The 22,694-nt window shown below is 45.5% G+C and overlaps 1 protein-coding gene across 1 annotated transcript in view; it reads left to right on the top strand.

Annotated features, from left to right (window-relative positions):
• Window positions 1-8,646: 8,646 nt before the first annotated feature.
• SLC45A2 (solute carrier family 45 member 2) overlaps window positions 8,647-22,694 on the top strand; it is a 164,345-nt gene continuing 150,297 nt past the window's right edge. Inside the window, exon 1 of the mRNA XM_073543902.1 lies at window positions 8,647-9,483. Coding sequence (XP_073400003.1) covers window positions 9,036-9,483 — 448 coding nt within the window. The 5' untranslated portion in view covers window positions 8,647-9,035. The remainder of the gene's footprint in view (window positions 9,484-22,694) is intronic.

Raw genomic sequence — 22,694 nt, 5'->3', positions numbered from 1 at the left:
TATGCACATTATTGGTCCCCAATTCTTTCTTTTGGGGCCCACCTGAATCACAAGGGGAGACATTAGGAAAGATTTCAAATGTCTGAGTTTCAGTGCTGGCTTCTCCATCTTCCTCCTGTCTCGGCCAGCATTCTCTACTCTACTTTGCAAGGTTATCCTGAGAGGATATGCTCTCAGGCCTCAATCACCTGTTCGGGTAGCTCACAGCCTGAGTAATCAGGTAGTTGGCATCCTTGAAGCCACTTGGGACTTCTTCAATGCCTTAGGCCCTGTAACATCCTCATCTCTGCTACACGCTGGGAACTCTATATGGTTGGTCACCACTGCCTTAGACTTTATGACAAACTCAGTTCTGCTATTTCGGCAAATCACATTGGAACGTTTTGCATTGGACTCTGTACCAAACTCAGCTCTATTACAGGGGCTTCTCACAAAATTAGAATATCATCAAAAAGTTAATTTATTTCAGTTCTTGAATACAAAAAGTGACTCTCCTCTATTCTATAGAGTCATTGCACACAGAGTGATCTATTTCACGTGTTTGTTTCTGGTAATGTTGATGATTATGGCTTACAGCCAATTAATTTTGTGAGACGCACCTGTACATCGCTGAATTAACTCCGCTATATCACTGTTAGTTCAGGATTGGACCTTGTGGCAAATTCAGCTTGTCTATATTGCCAAGTCAAGTCTGCCATACCGCTTACAATTGTGACAAACGAAGTTCAGCTATATGCCGGGGGCTCCTCTGCTTCCTTGGGGATTAAAATGTTTTTATGCTTGTAAGGTCGCATTCCAACTTCCGTACAAATTGGTCCAAGATCGGACTGTCACGCTTGGGTCGGGAGACCTGCGATCAGTCCGTGCACTGTAGTCTGATCTTAGATGGATTTGTACGGACATCTGAATGCGCCCTTAGGCTACGTTCACACGACTATCTTCACCAGAAAAAAAATGGTTGACTTTTTATCTGTATTGTCATCGGCTGTTTTTATACATAAATAGTGAATAAAATGAACAAGACCAAAAACAGTTTTGTGTGAACGTAGCGTCACAGTTATCGCTGCTCTGCTTCTTCAGACTCTGTGTTTCACGCTTGTTTCTCCTGCTGTTGCTTTGGCACTACAGCTTCCATTGTTCTGCTCGGATCTCCCTGCTGTGCTGTTATCTGTCTGCGCTGCATTAGAATTTCGCATCTGAACCGAGGACTTCAAGAATCCACCTCTCTAGTGCAGCAGAAACATAGAGAATCCTTATTTCACACTAGTGTCATGGCTTATACCAGAACTGCGACAGTCAAATTGGACTAACGATTGACTTTTATGGAGGTGCTCCTATAGTTTTTTTTTTTTTTTTCATTCTATTTTCATTTGCTTCCACCTGCTGTTTCCTACAAACTTTTCTGCTTTTCCTGTGGACAAATCTCTCTTACTCCTGACTACGCAACCTGCTTATCCTCCAAACTATACTGCTGTTCTCATGTACTGACCTCTGGCTAACTCCTTACTACGCGGTCTGCCTGTGCTGCCCCTAGTGGTTGCAGTACCACTACAACACAGGTCAGTTCACAACACCTGGATTAAAGCATCCGCCAACTCCTGGACAGTCTGTGGTGCAATGTGGCGTTGGTGGATGGAGCAAGACATGATGTCCCAGATGTGCTCGATTGGATTCAGGTCTGGGGAACAGGCAGGCCCGTACATAGCATCAATGCCTTCATCATGCAGGAACTGCTGACACATTTCAACCACATGAGGCCTAGGATTGTCATGCAGCAGAAGGAACCCGTTCTCCATGGCGTCTCCATATTCTGTCTCATGTGCTCAGTGTGAACCTGCTCTCATCCTTTAAGACCACAGTACAAAAATGTTGAATCTGCCAATCTTCATTTTCTCGGGCAAATGCCCATCACCCTGCATGGTGTTGAGCTGTAAGCACAACGCCCTCTTGTGGACATCAGACCCATGTATCACACTCATGGAGTCTGTATCGGACAGTTTGAGCAGACACATGGATGGTAGTGGCCTCCAGGAGGTCATTTGGCAGGGCTCTGGCACTGCTCCTCCTTGTACAAAGGAGGAGGTAACTGTCCTGCTGCTGGGTTGTTGCCCTCCTATGGCCCCCCTCCACATCTCCTGGTTTACTGGCCTGTTTTCTGGTATCTGCTACATGCTCTGGGTACTGTGCTGACAGACAGCTCACATTGATGTGCTATTCTGAATGAGCTGCACTACCTTCTACAAACTTCTGTGGGTTTTAGACACTGCCTCATGCTAGTGTACTCTAGGGGTGAGCGCAATGATAAAATGCAAAAGTGACCAAAACAACAGCAAAAAAGGATGAGAACAGAGAAATGGTCTGTGGTCACACACTGCAGAACCACTCCTTTATAAGGATTGTCTTGTTAATTGCCTGCAGTATAATTTCTACCTGTTGTCTGTTCCATTTGCACAACAGCAGGAAAAATTGACTCAAAATCGGTGTTGCTTCATAACTGGACAGGTTGATCTCACAGAAGTGTGATTGACTTGGAGATGTGTTGTTTAAGTGTTCCTTTTATTTTTTGTACATATATATATATATATATATATATAACTTTCTGATGTCTGTTGTCCTATCTTTATGCAGGGCCAAAAGATAGGATCAATCTGGACAAAAGTTGGCCGATTGGAAATTCTTGATTTACCTAAGATGGGATTCAGGTGTACTATTCTCTACATGTTCACAAAATCATGCAATACTAAAGCAAATATTGATTTACAGCCAACAACTAGATCAATCTGCCCTAAAATGACACATAGGTAAATCAGGCACTTCCGAAGATGGGATTCAGCTCTAGGATTTATTCTCTACAAACTGTATTCACCAAAAAATGGAATACTGAAGTAAATATTAATTTACAGCCAAAGGACTGGATAAATTACCCTAAATTTGGCATACATGTAACTCAGGAAGGTTTTAAACAGTGTTTTAGCTCCCTTAGGACCTGCTGTTCTTGAAATATGTTCCCAAAATATGGAACACAAACATAAATATTAATTTACGGCCAAACAATTGCAGCAATCTGCCCCACGTTTGCCAAGTAGATAAATAATGGAACTTTGGAAGGTTTTACACCAGATTTCAGGTGTCTAAGATCTTCTCGTCAAAAAACGTAACACAAAAGCGTTCTTGGGATATTCCCCAAGAAACGGAAGACGAAACATTAGTTTACAGCCAAACAACTGGTACACTTTGCCCCAAATTTGCCTCTTAGTTAAATAAGGTGCTTTGGAAGATTTTATACAGGGTTTCAGCCCTCTAAGACTTATTGCTTCCACTGAGATATTCCCTCAAAAATCGAATACAAAGCCAAATATTAATTTACGGCCAAACAATGGGACCAATCTACCGAATTTGGCATTCAGGTAAATCAGGTTCTTCTGAAAATTTTCCACCGGGTTTCAGCTCTCTAAAACCTACCATTTTTGAGATCGTCACCAAAAAAATGAGCACCAATGCAAATATCAGTATCAAAAGTTTTTAACCACATACAGGCAACAAACCGTCAAACCAAATAGTCCTGTGCGAATCTGGGTAATTGTACTCGTATTCCCATATAGTGTTATGAGCTCATTTTCTCCTTCAACTTTGATGTCCAATGAACTCCTTCTGCTGGTGAAAGGAGGTAGTGAAATTGATTTGGATGGGAAAAACCTGTCATCTGAACAGGTGGAGTGTGATTGGACATCCGGAATCTCTGAGTGGATATAAGGCTGCCGACGCCCTGCTGGGTTGTTGGTGATCCTCTCTGCTCTGAGCTCTGGCCTCCAGTTTAGTCCTGTCTACTAAAGCTAAGTTTTTGCTCTGCTATTGTTCCATGAGATTTTGTCTGGTTTACTTAGTGTTTGTGTTCAGCCAACCCTGGTTGGGAATGGCTGAACTCCATTTTTTGTCTCTGATCAGTTGATCTCTTTGCTCTGTTTTCAGAATATACCTGAGTGCTGATATAGTGATTTTGAAGTCTAGTGACTTCAGGGCCTTTTCTATCAGATGTGTTGGACATTCTTTTTGGCAGGGTTTTTGCGTGATTGCAGACAGTTGCTTTTCTTTCCTGTCTTATCTAGTTAGTGAGGGCCCCATCGTTTGCTCAGCCTGTCTTTCTGTCTGTGTTTTCATCTGTTTTCACCGTCAATACATGTTGGGGGCTGTCTATTGCTTTGGGGTCTGCTCTGGGGCAGTTTAGATTTCCCCTTTCTTTCTTTAGGTTTATTTAGTTCTCTGGCTGTGAATGAGGTGTCTAGGACCACCGTAGGAACACCCCACGGCTACTGTTAGTTGTTGTGAATAGGATCAGGGGTCTGCAATCCGCTAGCTACCAACCTCTCCGGTTTTCTGGACTTAGCTTGTGCTTTTGTTTTTTCCTCCTCTGGTGACTTATTCATAACAATATAGTGTACATCATACACACAAGCCTGGAAGATGTCACCTGTGCATTGCCCGCACGGCCAGTCTTTGAAACCTTCATTATCCTATAATTACACATTTTATCTCTGCTCTTAGCAAAAGTCTTTGTGATGTTGAGAAGCTCCGAGGTTTTCTCCGCCATTTACAAGCCTCAGCGTCTTTTATAAGCATAGCGAATTGCAGTTTTACACATACGCTTCTCTGGAGCTTTGTACATTTTTCATGCAGTTCACAGCTGAGACTGAGCAGCGGGTTGTGCCGTAGCCATGTAATGTTAGGACTACGGGAAGAAACCGAAACACCGTCCAAGTCCTATCCAGCAGAGATTTCCCAAGGCAAGGGACATGTCTGTAGAATATCATCATCATAAAGCAGATTCTCAGCTGTGTGCGCAACATTTCACGTCTTTTTCATGTTTTGATAGATGTTGTGGCTAACGAATTCTTCCACTGAAAGGAATGGAAAATCTTGATGAGCTCATATTACTTGCTGTCAGTGCAAAGTTATTTTCTTTCACAGAGAAGGATAACTATCTAGCTAGTGCCACCTATCGGAGATCGCTTCGCAGACACCTGTTTGGGGGACAAATCCCCCTCATCAGTGCAGAGCAAGGTTTTGGCTTTCTCTATGAGTAGTCCATGATGGGAATAACCCTTCAATATAACATCAAATCACGCCACTACAGAAGAGTTTTGAAATCAAAGATCAATGAAAAATATACTTAAGGTTATGTGCGCGTAAACAGGTGCAGGGACACAACGGTGCAGAAGATGAAGATACAGTTAGAACTTGAACCAAGATTATTTACAGAACACCAAAAAAGTTGGGTAACGGGTACAATACTAATGGGATTGTACTCGTTACCCAAACAAGGACTGGAATCCAGTCCAAGTATTTACGATGTGATCAGTTCTGAGTAGAGATTCTAGTAACAATTCAACGCTGCTTTACAAATAAATGTACAGTGCCTTGCGAAAGTATTCGTCCCCCTGGAACTTTTAAACCTTTTTCCACATATCATGCTTCAAACATAAAGATACCAAATGTAAATTTTTGGTGAAGAATCAATAACAAGTGGGACACAATTGTGAAGTTGAACGAAATTTATTGGTCATTTTAAATTTTTGTGGAAATTCAAAAACTGAGAAGTGGGGCGTGCAATATTATTCGGCCCCTTTACTTTCAGTGCAGCAAACTCACTCCAGAAGTTCATTGTGGATCTCTGAATGATCCAATGTTGCCCTAAATGACTAATGATAATAAATATAATCCACCTGAGTGTAATCAAGTCTCCACATAAATGCACCTGCTCTGTGATAGTCTCAGGGTTCGGTTTGCGCGCCCCACTTTTCAGTTTTTGAAAGTAATCATACAGGTGATGATTACTGGGTGGCGCTCACAGCAAGCTGGCAGTGACAGCCATAGAGGTCTCCAACCTATAGGCCACCCGGCCGCAATCACGTGATGGGGTGACCGATGGGCGGATTTCTGGCACGATTGCTGAAAGTGCATGTTAAACGGCCCACTCAAATGTTTCGTCACATTCCTTCCCTCCTGAGCTGAACTCCTAGTTACGTCTCTGCTGGTGGTAGATTCCCTTTAAATCTGATTTAGGAATTCCGACTTTTCAAAACTAAGAAGTCACCGCTTTCTTTTAGCATGGTTTGTAAGTACATGTTGTCTTTTTGTGCAATTTTTGGCATTTTACTACATTTTTTATATATGTTTTTAATTATAATTTGGGGTACAGCAATAGGGTCTGATACAAAAATTAAAATTACTTTATAATCTACAGCAAAAAGTAAGTTTTAACTTAATCTCACCCACTTTTTCAATTTGGGTGCGGAATCTAAACGGCTTTTGCTGAGTTTTTAGTCCTATAGCATGCCGATTTTAGATTTTTGATGGAGATTTTACCCATTAATTTCAATGGGGATCTGAAATCTGCAGAAAAAATAGCACACCTGACCTTGTTTCATTACCATTTTAGTACATTTCTGGAGAAAAAAAAAAAGCACATAACACATGAGTAAGTGCTGAAATTAAGCGCAGAGTTCAGAAACGCTGTGATTTCAGTTTAGAAATCAGCATGTAAAATCTGCACCAAATATGCAATGTGTGAACCTCGCCCTAAGCATGCCTCTATTTTAATAACTAGATTTATACAGTCGAGAAACACATTAAAAAATGTAGGTTTTACAGTGCGTGTATGGATTTTATAGCTTTTAGCTGTGTTTTTCCAATAGGGTTGTGCACATTTGGGGACATTTTTTTCCCTACATGTATGTGTTTTGAGCTAAAAAAAATAATTATTTTTACTATTTGGTGTTATTAAAAATTTTGCGCCGTTTACCTTCATTGCGCTAACTATTGCTCCTGCTGAATGAGTCAACTGAGACTCTGTCAGTGAGCTTAGTCTGACAGAAGAGTATTATCTCTCTTTTTCTGAGCTCCTCTCCTCTCTAGTGATTTTTCAAAAATGCTACATGACCACAACTCGTGAATATACCTATAGGTAAATTTTAGTTTTTGGAAATGAATTTTGAAAAAAAATACAGTTCATATAACTGCGTTCCTCCATATTTTCTTGCCAAACCACAGGTCTCATAATCCGACACCCAGCACCATACTGTATATGATGTAGTAAGTTCTGGTCATGAGATCCAAAGTCATGCTGGAAATTTCGATCGTACAGGTGAGAAAATATGAAGAAAATCAGCACCTTAAAAGGGGTATTCCCATCTCCAAGATCCTATCCCAACATGTAGTAGGTATTATAATAATAATATTAACAAATATCTCCAATTATAAATTTAGTATAGTTTTCCTGATGCGCAGGCATTAATGGACCTTAGGTATCCTTGGTTATGTCCAATAGCAACTAGCTGTCACTACTTCAGTGCTCATAACCATGGATACCTAAGGTCCTGTAATACCTGCATATGAGGAAAGAGACAAAGCAAATCAGAAGAACTATACTACATGTCTAATTGGAGGGATTTATTAATATTATTACTATAACACCTTCTACATATTCTGATAGGATCCTGGAGATGGGAACACCCCTTTAAGGCTAAGTTCCCACTATGAGCATTTTTTGTCTCTTTTTGGTGGGTCATGCTTTAACTAAAGCTGTTTTGCTTTTGTTGCTTCCTCGTATTTAGCTTTGGCGAAACATTATATATTTAGGTGCCGATTACATGCGTTTTTTTTAATGTGTTTCCACCGCGTAAATGAACTAAAAACTCACGTGCATTTCTTACCTGTGAATGTTTTCACATCTAATGCAAGTCAATGGGAAAAATCTGCACAGAAAAATCAGCGTTTCAAGAGAAAATAAAAAGCGCAGAGGGCAGGAGATTTCTATAAATCCAATGTAATCTGCCGAAACTGGAAGGCCACGTTCCCACAATGAGCTTTTGGCGACTTTGATGTTGCACATTTCCTGCACCCATTAAATAAAATTGGCTACTTGCAATTTTTTTAAAATACGCAGCGTTAAAAACTCACCAAAAAGTCATCATGGGAACGCGGTCCAAGAAGCTGTGTTTTTGATGCAGCAAAAATACACAGTCAAAAACGCACCAAAAGCTCATCGTGGGAACGTGGCCTTATAGTGCACATAGTGCATGTTCTCCTACGTTGAAATTGACTCAGCATGACAGTTCTTAAACGGATCCTTTCATGTCCTCAAACGCTATTAACCTGCAGATATGGAGTTAATCAGATTAATACAGTTACAAAGCTTCCTAACCGCCTTGCTGAAAGCGCAGCTACTGGGAGAAAATGAACTTTATTCTTCCCAGCAGCCTCCAGCTTTCAGTTACCATTCAGTACACAGTGAGCGGCGGCGACGACTGTAAGCAAGCGCCAGCACTGTAACTGACAGCTCGCTCAGAAGCAGAGCGGGATTCGCCTTGGTAAACTCTGCAGCGGCGCCAGCGGCTAAATGACACCGTGTGCACGTAACACTGGAGATTTCTGCTTCGAAAACACAGCAAAATAAAAAAAAACTCAGCGTGCAGAGTTTTTGGAGGAGTTTTTTTTTTTTCTTGAAGCCTTTTTGAAGAACCCTGAACATTTTTTTGCAGCTTTTTGATTGGTCAGTGCGTAGTTTGAAGCGGATTTCATCAGGACCTTCTCCAATGAAGTAGCAGGCGCTTTTCCTCCAGAAGTTTTTCAAAAGTTTTTAAACAGGAAAATGGATTTCTCATACAAATGAATATGAAGAGCGCCTGAAAAGGTTTTTTGGAGGATTTTGGTGCGGAAAATTCTTCCTATTTATTTCAATGGAAAATCTGCTTGAAAAACTGTCAGCACTGAGCCTAACACTCCCGATATTGCAGACACCTGGCTTTATAACGTGGTGGCATTGCGACGAGGCACAGTACGAATGATACCTCGCCTGAGTTCGCGAATACGGAACAAATGAACCGACTGAAGTTCACGTTCACATGACTTTTTTTTTTTTTGCTTTCTCCCAAACTTGTGATCGTCCAGCTATGTGAGGAGTCACGCCTTCACTAAGCCTGGAAGCCTAAAGCTGCTCCTTTACAAAGGAGAAAGCGTCTGACCCTCACTAACAAACCATGACTCTCTCCAAGGATGTGGAGTATCAGTCCCCTACTACTAGCCCCACCATTGCCAGCGACAGCAAGCAACCCCCTTCGACTGGCATGGAGTACAGCAGCAGCCTTGAGCAGATGGAGGGGGTCTTCAATTTGGTGGAGCCCCCCAGAAGGTCGACTGGCAGGCTTATTATGCACGGCATGGCCATGTTTGGTAGAGAGTTTTGCTACGCTGTTGAAGCTGCATTTGTCACCCCTGTTTTGCTGAGTGTTGGACTCCCTAAAAGCTTGTACAGCCTGGTCTGGCTCATCAGCCCCATCTTGGGTTTCCTTCTCCAGCCGGTGGTAGGATCGGCCAGTGATCACTGTCGGTCTCGCTGGGGGAGACGCAGACCTTATATTCTTACGTTGGGGATTTTGATGGTTTTGGGAATGACGCTCTACCTCAATGGCGACACGGCGGTAACCGGTAAGTAGAATAACTCATTTATCAAAACTGGTGTTGTTTACCTGGCAACCAATCAGATTCCAGCTCTCAACTTTCAAAGGCCTTTTTTCAAATGAAAGCTGAGAGCTGATTGGTTGCTATGGGCAACTATTTCCAACTGACTCCTAGCCTAGGCCTCAAGCCATGTTCACACATTCAGTATTTGTAAGCCAAAATCAGGAGTTTCCCACTGACTTCTCGTCTAGGCCTTAGGTCATGTTCTCTCATTCAGTATTTTACATCAGTATTTGTAAGCCAAAACTAGGGGAGGAACAATCAGAGAAAAAGGATAATAGAAACACATCACCACTTATAAGTACATGAAATACTGACCGTGTGAACAAGGCCATGCCGCACATTCTGGCTCCTACAGATACACTATCAGAAAACTACACTTTGTAACGAGACTCGCTCTGCATACACTTCAGCACAAGCTGCACGCGACTTATCAGGGATTTTGAAAAATTTTACAGCAAAATCATGGCTTGGAAATAAAAAAAAAAAAAAAAAAAAAAAGCCACGTGGCAGAAAGTTGTTTCCGTCCAGTCTTACTCGGGGAGGTTGACATGATTTTCTGCAATTTCAGTAACTCTCTGCAAAAAAAAACAAAAAAAACAAAGGGTGTAGTGGACGGGGGCTGATCGCTGTGAATAAGTGAAAAGGTTTTAGGCTGTGTTCACATAATGAGTTTTTGATGCTGTGTATTTTCACTACGGCAGAAAATGCAGCATCTTACCATTCCAGCAAATTGGATGGGATTTATAAAAATCTTGTCTCTACAGCTTTTTCTTTTTTTTTTTATGCTGCATAAACTGATCTGCGGTGCGTGTTTCAAACCCTCGACATGCCAAATCGTCTTGGTGGTATGCTGAGTTTCATGTTCTGATTTTCCCCATAGAATTGCAGGAGATGCAGAAAATCTGCAGGTAAAAATTCATAAGCGTTTACTTTTTAGTGCTTTTCCACTGACTATATAACTACATCAATAAAGTTTTGTCAAAACAAATAATAGAAGGTATCAAAAACAAAGCAGAAAAAAAAACCTCCACACCATAAGACAAACGCCAGCATCAAAAATTATTTTTTTTTTTTAGAAAAGCACTCAAACGCAATGTAAAACCCAAGTAGAATAATTTACATAATAGGTGTAGAAAATCTGCAACATCAAAAACTCACCAAGTATTCATTGTGGGAATGTAGCCATATGGAACACACACCGCTCACATATCAGACACATGTAGCATACGCACCGCTCACAGTTCAGGCACACACCGCTCACATATCAGACACATGTAGCATACGCACCGCTCACAGTTCATGCACACACCGCTCACATATCAGACACATGTAGCATACGCACCGCTCACAGTTCAGGCACACACCGCTCACATATCAGACACATGTAGCATACGCACCGCTCACAGTTCAGGCACACACCACTCACATATCAGACACATGTAGCATACGCACCGCTCACAGTTCATGCACACACCGCTCACATATCAGACACATGTAGCATACGCACCGCTCACAGTTCATGCACACACCGCTCACATATCAGACACATGTAGCATACGCACCGCTCACAGTTCAGGCACACACCGCTCACATATCAGACACATGTAGCATACGCACCGCTCACAGTTCATGCACACACCGCTCACATATCAGACACATGCAGGACACACACCGCTCACATATCAGACACATGTAGCATACGCACCGCTCACAGTTCAGGCACACACCGCTCACATATCAGACACATGTAGCATACGCACCGCTCACAGTTCAGGCACACACCGCTCACATATCAGACACATGTAGCATACGCACCGCTCACAGTTCAGGCACACACCGCTCACATATCAGACACATGTAGCATACGCACCGCTCACAGTTCAGGCACACACCGCTCACATATCAGACACATGTCGCATACGCACCTCTCGCAGTTCAGGCACACACCGCTCATATATCAGACACACGTAGCATACGCACCGCTCACATATCAGACACGTAGCATACGCACCGCTCACAGTTCAGGCACACACCGCTCACATATCAGACACATGCAGGACATGCACCACTCACATATCAGACACATGTAGCATACGCACCGCTCACAGTTCAGGCACAGACCGCTCACATATCAGACACATGTAGCATACGCACCGCTCACAGTTCAGGCACACACCACTCACATATCAGACACATGTAGCATACGCACCGCTCACAGTTCATGCACACACCGCTCACATATCAGACACATGTAGCATACGCACCGCTCACAGTTCATGCACACACCGCTCACATATCAGACACATGTAGCATACGCACCGCTCACAGTTCAGGCACACACCGCTCACATATCAGACACATGTAGCATACGCACCGCTCACAGTTCATGCACACACCGCTCACATATCAGACACATGCAGGACACACACCGCTCACATATCAGACACATGTAGCATACGCACCGCTCACAGTTCAGGCACACACCGCTCACATATCAGACACATGTAGCATACGCATCGCTCACAGTTCAGGCACACACCGCTCACATATCAGACACATGTAGCATACGCACCGCTCACAGTTCAGGCACACACCGCTCACATATCAGACACATGTAGCATACGCACCGCTCACAGTTCAGGCACACACCGCTCACATATCAGACACATGTAGCATACGCACCGCTCACAGTTCAGGCACACACCGCTCACATATCAGACACATGTCGCATACGCACCTCTCGCAGTTCAGGCACACACCGCTCATATATCAGACACACGTAGCATACGCACCGCTCACATATCAGACACGTAGCATACGCACCGCTCACAGTTCAGGCACACACCGCTCACATATCAGACACATGCAGGACATGCACCACTCACATATCAGACACATGTAGCATACGCACCGCTCACAGTTCAGGCACAGACCGCTCACATATCAGACACATAGCATACGCACAGCTTACAGTTCATGCACACACCGCCCACATAGCAGACACATGTAGCATACGCACCACTCACAGTTCAGGCACACAACGCTCACATATCAGACACATGTAGCATACACACCTCTCACAGTTCAGGCACACACCACTCACATATCAGACACGTAGCATACGCACTGCTCACAGTTCAGGCACACACCACTCACATATCAGACACGTAGCATACGCACTGCTCACAGTTCAGGCACACACCACTCACATATCAGACACGTAGCATACTCACTGCTCACAGTTCAGGCACACACCGCTCACATATCAGACACACGTAGATACGCACTGCTCACAGTTCAGGCACACACCACTCACATATCAGACATACGTAGCATACGCACCGCTCACAGTTCAGGCACACACCACTCACATATCAGACACATGTAGCATACGCACCGCTCACAGTTCAGGCACACACCGCTCACATATCAGACACATGTAGCATACGCACCGCTCACAGTTCATGCACACACCGCTCACATATCAGACACATGCAGGACACACACCGCTCACATATCAGACACATGTAGCATACGCACCGCTCACAGTTCAGGCACACACCGCTCACATATCAGACACATGTAGCATACGCATCGCTCACAGTTCAGGCACACACCGCTCACATATCGGACACATGTAGCATACGCACCGCTCACAGTTCAGGCACACACCGCTCACATATCAGACACATGTAGCATACGCACCGCTCACAGTTCAGGCACACACCGCTCACATATCAGACACATGTAGCATACGCACCGCTCACAGTTCAGGCACACACCGCTCACATATCAGACACATGTCGCATACGCACCTCTCGCAGTTCAGGCACACACCGCTCATATATCAGACACACGTAGCATACGCACCGCTCACATATCAGACACGTAGCATACGCACCGCTCACAGTTCAGGCACACACCGCTCACATATCAGACACATGCAGGACATGCACCACTCACATATCAGACACATGTAGCATACGCACCGCTCACAGTTCAGGCACAGACCGCTCACATATCAGACACATAGCATACGCACAGCTTACAGTTCATGCACACACCGCCCACATAGCAGACACATGTAGCATACGCACCACTCACAGTTCAGGCACACAACGCTCACATATCAGACACATGTAGCATACACACCTCTCACAGTTCAGGCACACACCACTCACATATCAGACACGTAGCATACGCACTGCTCACAGTTCAGGCACACACCACTCACATATCAGACACGTAGCATACGCACTGCTCACAGTTCAGGCACACACCGCTCACATATCAGACACACGTAGATACGCACTGCTCACAGTTCAGGCACACACCACTCACATATCAGACATACGTAGCATACGCACTGCTCACAGTTCAGGCACACACCACTCACATATCAGACACGTAGCATACGCACCGCTCACAGTTCAGGCACACACCACTCACATATCAGACACGTAGCATACGCACCGCTCACAGTTCAGGCACAGACCGCTCACATATCAGACATACGTAGCATACGCACTGCTCACAGTTCAGGAACAGACCACTCACATATCAGACACGTAGCATACGCACTGCTCACAGTTCAGGCACACACCACTCACATATCAGACATAGCATACGCACTGCTCACAGTTCAGGCACACACCACTCACATATCAGACACATGTAGCATACGCACTGCTCACAGTTCAGGAACAGACCGCTCACATATCAGACACGAAGCATACGCACTGCTCACAGTTCAGGCACACACCACTCACATATCAGACACATGTAGCATACGCACCGCTCACAGTTCAGGCACACACCACTCACATATCAGACACAGGTGGTGCGCACACACACACACCGCTTATGTATCAGATGTGCGCCTCCTACTCTCTTCTCCCAGATGTCAGATTCATGCAAAGAAGGTGAGAGTTAAGAGGTCTATTATCGGCTGCTGGGCTTATGTGGCATTATGACGTCATGCAAGCCCTGGGACACCCAATGCCTCATTCGTTAATGTAGGCACCCATCACTGAGTCGCTTTAATTTTTATGAAGTTCACTGAAAGGATAAAAAAAAGTGTGACAGTTTTATAGGTTGCTTCATTCCGGACGCGGCAATACCAAATATGTACCGGTATATACTTTTTGTTTAGGTATTTATGTCAAAAAAATGTTTACATTAATTTAATACTTTGGGTTTTTTTTTTGGCGGGTTTATTTATTTTTTCTGTTTTACTTTTCTTTTTTTTTTTTTTTACTTAGTTCCTCTATACGACTTAAGTTTTTATCACTGTGAACGCTGGTATAATGCATTACAATGCACCAGTATTGCAATGCTTAATAACTGTCAGTGCTGCACTGACAGAAGTCTCATGTACTGAACAAGGTCTATCAGGCTTGCCATAGCTGGGTAACCCGGATGTCATCATCACGACCTCAAGTTGCCATAGCATGACTTTGCGGGGACGCCGATCTGAAAGGAGAGGCAGCTCCCTACCTGTTTTCTTAATACTGCAATCACAATTGATGGTGGAATTTAGGGGGTTAAATGGCCCAGGGAGGTGCTGGCACCACTCCTGACTATGGCAGCTGAGACTCAGCTTACACTGAAGCCAAACTGTGCAGGCAATCGCCATCAGGAATGCTCCTGTGCCCGCATGATCGCCATGATGTAAATCAGCATCATTTTGCAGGACCCCCTTCCCGACCATGATGTAAAATTATGTTGAATATCATGAAGGGGCTAATGATTTGGCCTCTGCAGGTGATAGAGGCACTGGGAAGAGTCAGGTAGGGACAGAGCGGGACTAGTCTAGTCTTCAGCTATGGTTCTTGTTCACAGCCTTAAAGGGGTTGTCCGAAATACAAATGAATTTTCTTTCTAAATTACTATCTATAGAATGCCGTAATCTAATCTATTTTCTATTATACTTTAATTAAAAATTCCCTATTCTACACTGTCTAACTGCTATATATATATATATATATATATATATATATATATATATTTTTTTTTACCACTTTCCTTTTGATGATTTGTTTTAGAATCCCAGTGTATGCTGGGTACTCGAACAAAGCATCAAGGGGCAGAGGCTACGTCACTGCAGCCGCCTCTGCCCCCTCCCTGAAGCGAAGTCTCATCAGTGACCTTCATTTTAGGGTCTGGGCTAGTCCCTGCTCTACTGAGCATGCTTCGGTTGTTACTGCCAATCGATGCTCAGTAGACTCTTGTCACTGTGCGATGTGCACAATGTCAGTGCACTGTCTTGCTGGCTCTGATCGGAAGTAACGAGTCGGCAACAATGCGCACTATCAATCATTGCACACATCAGCGACACCCTCACAACTGACATCACTGGGATTTTCAAACGATTTGTGTTTCGGACCACCTGTTTAATGTATATTTTCACGGAAATGGTAGAACATTTCAGAGAAAAATATACCTGGCTAGAATCATGCAGCTCTGACGCCTTTTCAGTGCAAGTTTGCTAACTAGAGATGAGCGACCTCATACAGCTCTGGCAAAAATTAAGAGACCACTGCACAGCTTTATAAATATCAGCTTCTCTACATATCTGACAGCCGTTCCATTCCAGAATCAGTTGAATTCCAGCCAGAGTACACCTCATTCTACTTAATGTACTTCTGATTTAGGTGATCACCTGAGCCAAATCTTATTTAACAAAGGAAAATATAAAAAACCCTGCTGTGGTGTTCACAATCCTCTTGCAATAGGAAAAGCTGGATGGCCAAACAAGTGCTAGTAATATCCCAAAAGTAATAGGAATGAAAAAATAACTTTTAATCATGCCAAAAGAGTTGAAAAGAAAAGTCTTGAGTGAGGAAAAGAAGGGCTCAATTCTGGCTTTACTAGCAGAGGGATACAGCGAGCGTCATGTTACCTCCATCGTTAAAATGTCTAAGACTGCAGTCCATCACAACAAGGTCAAGCAGCAGACATTGGAGACAACAAAGCTACAGACCGGCAGAGGGCAAAAATTACCGTCCACTGACCAGGATTTATTCGAATGTCAATCAGCAACTGCAGGATGACATCAAGTGACCTACAAAAGGAATGGCAAATGGCAGCTGGGGTGAAGTGCACGGCAAGAACAGTTTGTAACAGGCTCCTAGAGGCAGGGCTCAAGTCATGTAAAGCTAGAAAAAAAGCCTTTCATCAATGAGAAGCAAAGGAGAGCCAGGCTGAATTTTGGCAAAGACCTTAATGATTGGACCATAGAGGACTGGAGTAAGGTAATCTTCTCTGATGAGTCTAATTTTCAGCTTTGCCCAACACCTGATCATCTAATGGTTAGACGGAGACCTGGAGAGGTGTACAAGCCAGTGTCTTGCACCCACTGTGAAATTTGGTGGAGGATCGGTGATGATCAGGGGATGCTTCAGCAAGGCTGGAATTGGGCAGGTTAGTGTTTGCGAAGGACGTAAGAATCAAGCCGCATACAAGGTTATCCTGGAAAAACAGTTGATTCCTTCTGTTCAGTCAATGTCCCCCAACCCTGAGAACTGTTTTTTCCAGCAGGACAATGCGTCATGCCGCACAGGTACGTAATAAAGATGATTATTATTATTTATATAGCACCAACATATTCCGCAGCGCTCTACAGTTTAACAGTTTCAAAACACAAGTCATAAGTAACAACGTTAACAATACAATAATTAAAGCAAAATAAGATGACCCTGCTTGTGAGAGCTTACAATCTGCAATGAGGTGGGGGAGATACAGAGTACAGGTGTGTATTTACAATTGTGTATTTACAATGGTGGTCCAGCCGTCTTGAGGGATGGATGGTGATAGTGAATGGGCTACACACACACACTTACACATAGAATGACTCTGATTAGTGAACGTGATAGGCCGCTCTGAGCAAATGTGTTTTGAGGGAACGCCTGAAACTATGCAAATTGTGGATAGTCCTCATTTCTTGGGGTAGAGCATTCCAAAGGATTGACACAGCGCAGGAGAAGTCTTGGAGTCGGGAGTGGGAGGTGCGGATTAGTGCAGATGTTAGTCGAAAGTAGTTTGCAGCGCGCAGCAGTCGGTTAGGCCGATAGACAGAAATGAGGGAGGAAATGTAGGGGGGGTGCTGCACTGTGGAGAGCTTTGTGGATGAGAACAAGTACTTTGGCTGCCCATTCATTATAGGATCCAATTCAATGTAAGGACTGGCGAAGAGCGGACGCGTCTGAGTACCGACTAGTCAGATGGATGACCCTGGCTGCTGCATTAAGGGTGGACTGGAGAGGGGATAGTCGAGTAACAGGGAGGCCAATTAATAGAGCGTTGCAGTAGTCCAGGCGGGAGTGGATAAATGCTACAGTGAGGGATTTTGTTGTTTCCATGGTGAGAAAAGGGTGGATTCTAGAGATGTTCTTTAGGTGTAAGCGGCAAGAGCGGGCAAGAGATTGTATATGTGATGTGAAGGAGAGATTGGTATCAAACATAACACCCAGACAGCGTGTCTGCTGCCGGGGTGTTATTATGGTGCCGCCCACAGAGAGGGAAATGTCAGAATTAGGGAGGTTAGTAGGAGCAGAAGAAGTTCAGTTTTTGAGAGGTTAAGTTTCAGATAGAGAATGGACATGATGTTGGAGACTGCGGACAGACAGTCTCTGGCGTTCTGTAGTACAGTGGGGGTAAGGTCGTGGGATGACGTATATAGTTGTGTATCATCAGCATAAAGATGGTACTGAAAGCCAAATCTGCTGATGGTCTGTCCAATTGGGGCCGTGTAGAGAGAGAAAAGAAGGGGGCCAAGGACTGAGCCCTGAGATACAGCGAGAGGAAGGGAAGATGACGTGGAGCCAGAGAACAAAACACTGAAGGAGCAGTCAGAAAGATAGGAAGAGAACCAGGAGAGAGCAGTGTCCTTAATGCCCAGTGACTGGAGCCTAGAGAGTAGGAGACGGTGGTCAACAGTGTCGAAAGCTGCAGAAATGTAGAGAAGAATGAGCAGAGAGTGTTCGTTACGTTTTGCTGTCAGAAGGTCATTGGTAACTTCGATGAGTGCAGTTTCAGTTGAATGTAGGGGGCGGAAGCCGGACTGTGAAGGGTTTAGGAGGGAGTGAGTGGAGAGGTAATGGGTAAGCTGGGAGTAGACTAGGCACTCCAAAAGTTGAGATGAAGGGGAGATTGGAGACTGGTCTGTAGTTTGTGCAGGATGGGTCGAGAGCGGGTTTCTTTAGTAATGGAGTAACGATGGCGTGTTTGAAGGAGGATGGAAAAATGCCTGAGTAGATGGAGAGGTTAAAGATTGTAGATAGGTGAGTTGTGACGACTGGAGAGAGAGACTGGAGGAGATGTGAGGGAATGGGGTCAGTAGTGCATAGAGTCGGACGAGAAGAAGAGAGGAGTCTGGAGACTTCTTCTGTGATGGGATCAAATGTAGAAAGTGAGCCATTGGAAATGCAGGGAGGGATGGGAGTCACAGCACTTGGTGGTTGGGAGCAGATTTCCTGATGGATATTATCTATTTTTTCTATAAAGTGGGAGGCCAGGTCATCAGAACAAATGTCTGTGTTAGGGGCTTGTGCTTTTGGCCGGAGGAGGGAGCGAAAAGTGTAAAAAAGTTTCTTGGGGTTGGCTAGTGAGGAGATCAGGTTGGTGAAGTACGTCAGTTTGGCAAGGTGAAAGGCAACGTTATAGGTTCTTAACATAAATTTGAAGTGGATGAAGTCTTCTGGTGTGCGGGTTTTTCTCCATAGGTGTTCAGCACTCCTAGAGCATCGCTGGAGAAGTTGAGTTTGCGATGTGAACCAGGGTTGTTTTACTCTGTGTTTGGAAGTTCTGAAGGTGAGGGGCGCTACTTGTTCAAGGGTGGTTCTAAGAGTGTCGTTATAGTGATGAACAGCCACATCAGGACAGGAAAAAGAGGAGATTCGGGACAATGATGAGTGTAGGGAGTCTGAAAGTGTCTGAACGTAAATGGCTTGTAGATTTCTGAATGTGTGGTAGGTAGGAGTGAGCTGGGGTGGGCGAGGATTTGTGAGGGAGAAAATGTTATGGTCAGAGAGTGGAAGCGGTGAGTTATTTAGGTGTGAGATTGATCAGAGCCGGACAAAGACCAGGTCAAGGGTGTTACCGTCCTTGTGTGTCTCAGAGGTTGAGAGCTGTGAGAGGCCTAGAGAAGTGATAGACGCTGGGATGCAGATGTGGAAGTAGGGCTGTTAATGGGGATATTGAAGTCTCCCAAGATAAGGGGTGGCAGTTCTGAGGACATTAAGTGCGGCAGCCAGGCTGAAAAGTCGTCAAGGAAGTGGGTGGCTGAGCCTGGGGGCCGGTATATAACCCCTACTTTGAGGGAGAGGGGATGGAAGAGCCTGATGGTGTGGACCTCAAAAGAAGGGAATGAGAGTGATGAAACTGGGGGGGATGACCTGGAAAGTGCATTGTGGGATAGGAGTATGCCGACTCCACCTCCATGTCTGTTTATGGGTCTCAGGGAAGGGGAGAATTGTAAGCCACCATAGGAAATGGCAGTAGGGGACACAGTGTCAGAATCCTGAATCCAGGTTTCAATGAGGGCCAACAGATTAAGAGAGTTATTCAGAAAGTAGTTGTGCAGGAAAGGAAGCTTGTTACAAACAGACCATGGATTCCAGAGGGCACAATTAAAAGATGGAGATGAGGGAGTGCAAGTAATATTAATAAGATAATTATTGTTTCGATATGAGGTAGGGTAGGGGTTGAGGTTGGGGTATGGTGGACCAGGGTTGGGGGAGATGTCCCCTGCAATCAGTAGGAGTAGGAAGATAAAGAGCAAGTAGTTGTTGGAATTGTAAGTAGTTTTTTTCTGCGATGTGTTTGGGCAAGATGGGCTGAGGTTTTTCAGGAAGGTGAGGAGTGCATGGGAGCGATACATGGGAAAGGGAAGTATAGAGGGGCTAATGTGTATGAGTCGTGATGGAGGGGGGATAGGGCGGTGAATGTGGATGGCAAGGGAACACAGGAGGATAGAAATAAAGCACATGGTTTAAAGGGCAAAGCAAAGTGTGGGTTACCTGACTCCTGCCCTGACTAACTGCCTTGGAATAACTGCCGTTTTGCTTGATGCTTATGGGTCGCCCTCCCAGGGCTGTGGGGTACTCTGTACCGGGCCGGTGTCAGGGGGAAAGGTGTCACAGCGGTGGTGACCCGGTCCGTGGCCCTGGGCGCCCAAATCAATGGTGGTTTGTGATAGTTCGTGACGCCACCTGTGTTTGGCAAGCAAGATGTTAAGCCAACGCTGCGTGCAGATCCCCTGGGGCTGATGGTGTGTTGCAGCATAGGTGGTGTAGCTCCCCACAGGTGAAGTTGTAACCCCAGGGCAGTGTAATGACAATAGATGACAATAGGCGCAGGCGGTGTGAGGAATTCTGGTACCCAGATGTAACGGTGCTGACTGTGTTAGCACACAAATGAATGGAAGACACCTGGGCTTGCAGTTCCAAAGCTTTACTCACAGTCCATGGTACACACTGGTGCTTGCCTCCGTGCCGTGTCCTCTGGGGTAGAGACTCAATCAACCTCCCGGGCAAGTCAGGATTCTCCTCTCCAACACTCCGCCAACATGTACCTCTCCTGAACGACTCCTCTATTGCGCCTTAAGGTGTGATGAGCTCCAGTACCGTAGTACTCTGGAGTTCCTCCTGTCAGATGTTCCTAACAACTCTACTTGTATGGCAGACACCTGTAGCCTCTCTCAGGGACTCCCTTCTCCGGAGTCCTGGCTCTCTATTCAGTTGCTGTTGTGCCCCAAGTCTTAGATGGGAGTAGTGCATTTACAGCCTCCTACTCCACCGGTGTCTGCTGCAGAACCATAAGCATCCATACAACCTCGGGGACCGGGCCCTGGCCTTGCGCTGAGAACCTCTAGGCAGGGTTCCTCTTCCGACCCACAACTCCTCTCTGTTCTCTCTACTCCTCTTTCCTAGAGAAGCTTAGGTTGCAGTTCTACGTCTTTCTCCTTCTGTTCCGCTCCAGTGCCAGCTGGCTCAGATCACTGAGGCAGCTGCAGCACTCCTTCTCTCCCTCTTCTAGGGATCTCCTTCCTCTCAGACCCGTCCTCAGACTCTCCTGTTTGGCTGTCCAGACTCCCCTCAGACTGACCTCCAGACTGATCTGTAATTCTAAACCTTCCCAACCTTTTATATGGATCTCAACTCCACCCACCTCCCAGCACATCCAGTGTTCCATGCAGGGAACCACCAGAGGTGCTCTGCTACTCTCCAAGCACTGAGCCGCAATGTATTTGTGCAGAACTACCCTGTTGTATGGGGTGCGAGTGTTGGACTGTGGAAAGGAGTGTCACGGCCGCCACCGATACTCACCTGCAGGGTCCTGTACGCACCTCCCGGCGCGCACCCGCTCCCCGGCGCGTCCCCGCTGCTGGCCTCCCCGACGTCACTCACACGCTCCTGTGGCCGGCGCTCTGACGGCACCATGTGACACGGTGGCTCCGCCCCCAACATGGCGGCGCCCATCGTCTATTTCTGGCAGGCGTCTCCCCAGGTAAGACGCCTGTGTATCATTCCCGGGCTGCTGTCCTTTTGGCCAGCGCTCAGTACGCTCTCAGGCCCTTCATACCCTGTATCACTTTGCTCCGCTTAGTTAGGTTTTTCTGCTGTCGTTCTCTGGGTTCGCCTCTGGCGGTTCTGGTTTTCCCTGCCGTCCTCTCTGTGTGCTTGTGCTCCTGTGACCTCCTTGTTCGTGTACTCTCTTACCCTCTCTCTCTCTTGCAGCCTCCAGCCACTACCTGCTCCGCACCCTCCAAGTCTCTGCGTTCCTCTGGCTCCTACCGCTGTCTCCCGTACCGCTGCTCCACTGACTCTCCACCCTAGTTCTCCTGGTGTTCACTCAGTCGTCCCTTTGGCTCCGGCTGTCACGGTTCCATCCCTTGTGGGCCTGCCCCTAACACTCCCTGTATAGGGGGTGGCTCCACCTGGTCCAGCTCGTCCGCAGGGGCTCTGGAGCCGTGACCCAGAGGGTCCACTCTTTATTTTTGCCATCCTAAACACACTCCGTAACAGATACACATGCCATGGACCCCGCTGGAGTCACGGCTACTCAGAAGGAGTTACTTTTTTACAAGAGAATCAAACGCGCATAATGTCCTTTATGAAATCGATGGACGCGCGCCTTTCCGCCCTCCAAACCTCTGATCCTTGTAATGCGGCCCA

Source organism: Dendrobates tinctorius, unplaced genomic scaffold (genome assembly GCF_039654945.1).
Source record: "Dendrobates tinctorius isolate UK_male_01 unplaced genomic scaffold, ASM3965494v1 ptg000135l, whole genome shotgun sequence".
NCBI lineage: Eukaryota > Metazoa > Chordata > Amphibia > Anura > Dendrobatidae > Dendrobates > Dendrobates tinctorius.
This window is presented reverse-complemented; position numbering and strand designations above follow the sequence as displayed.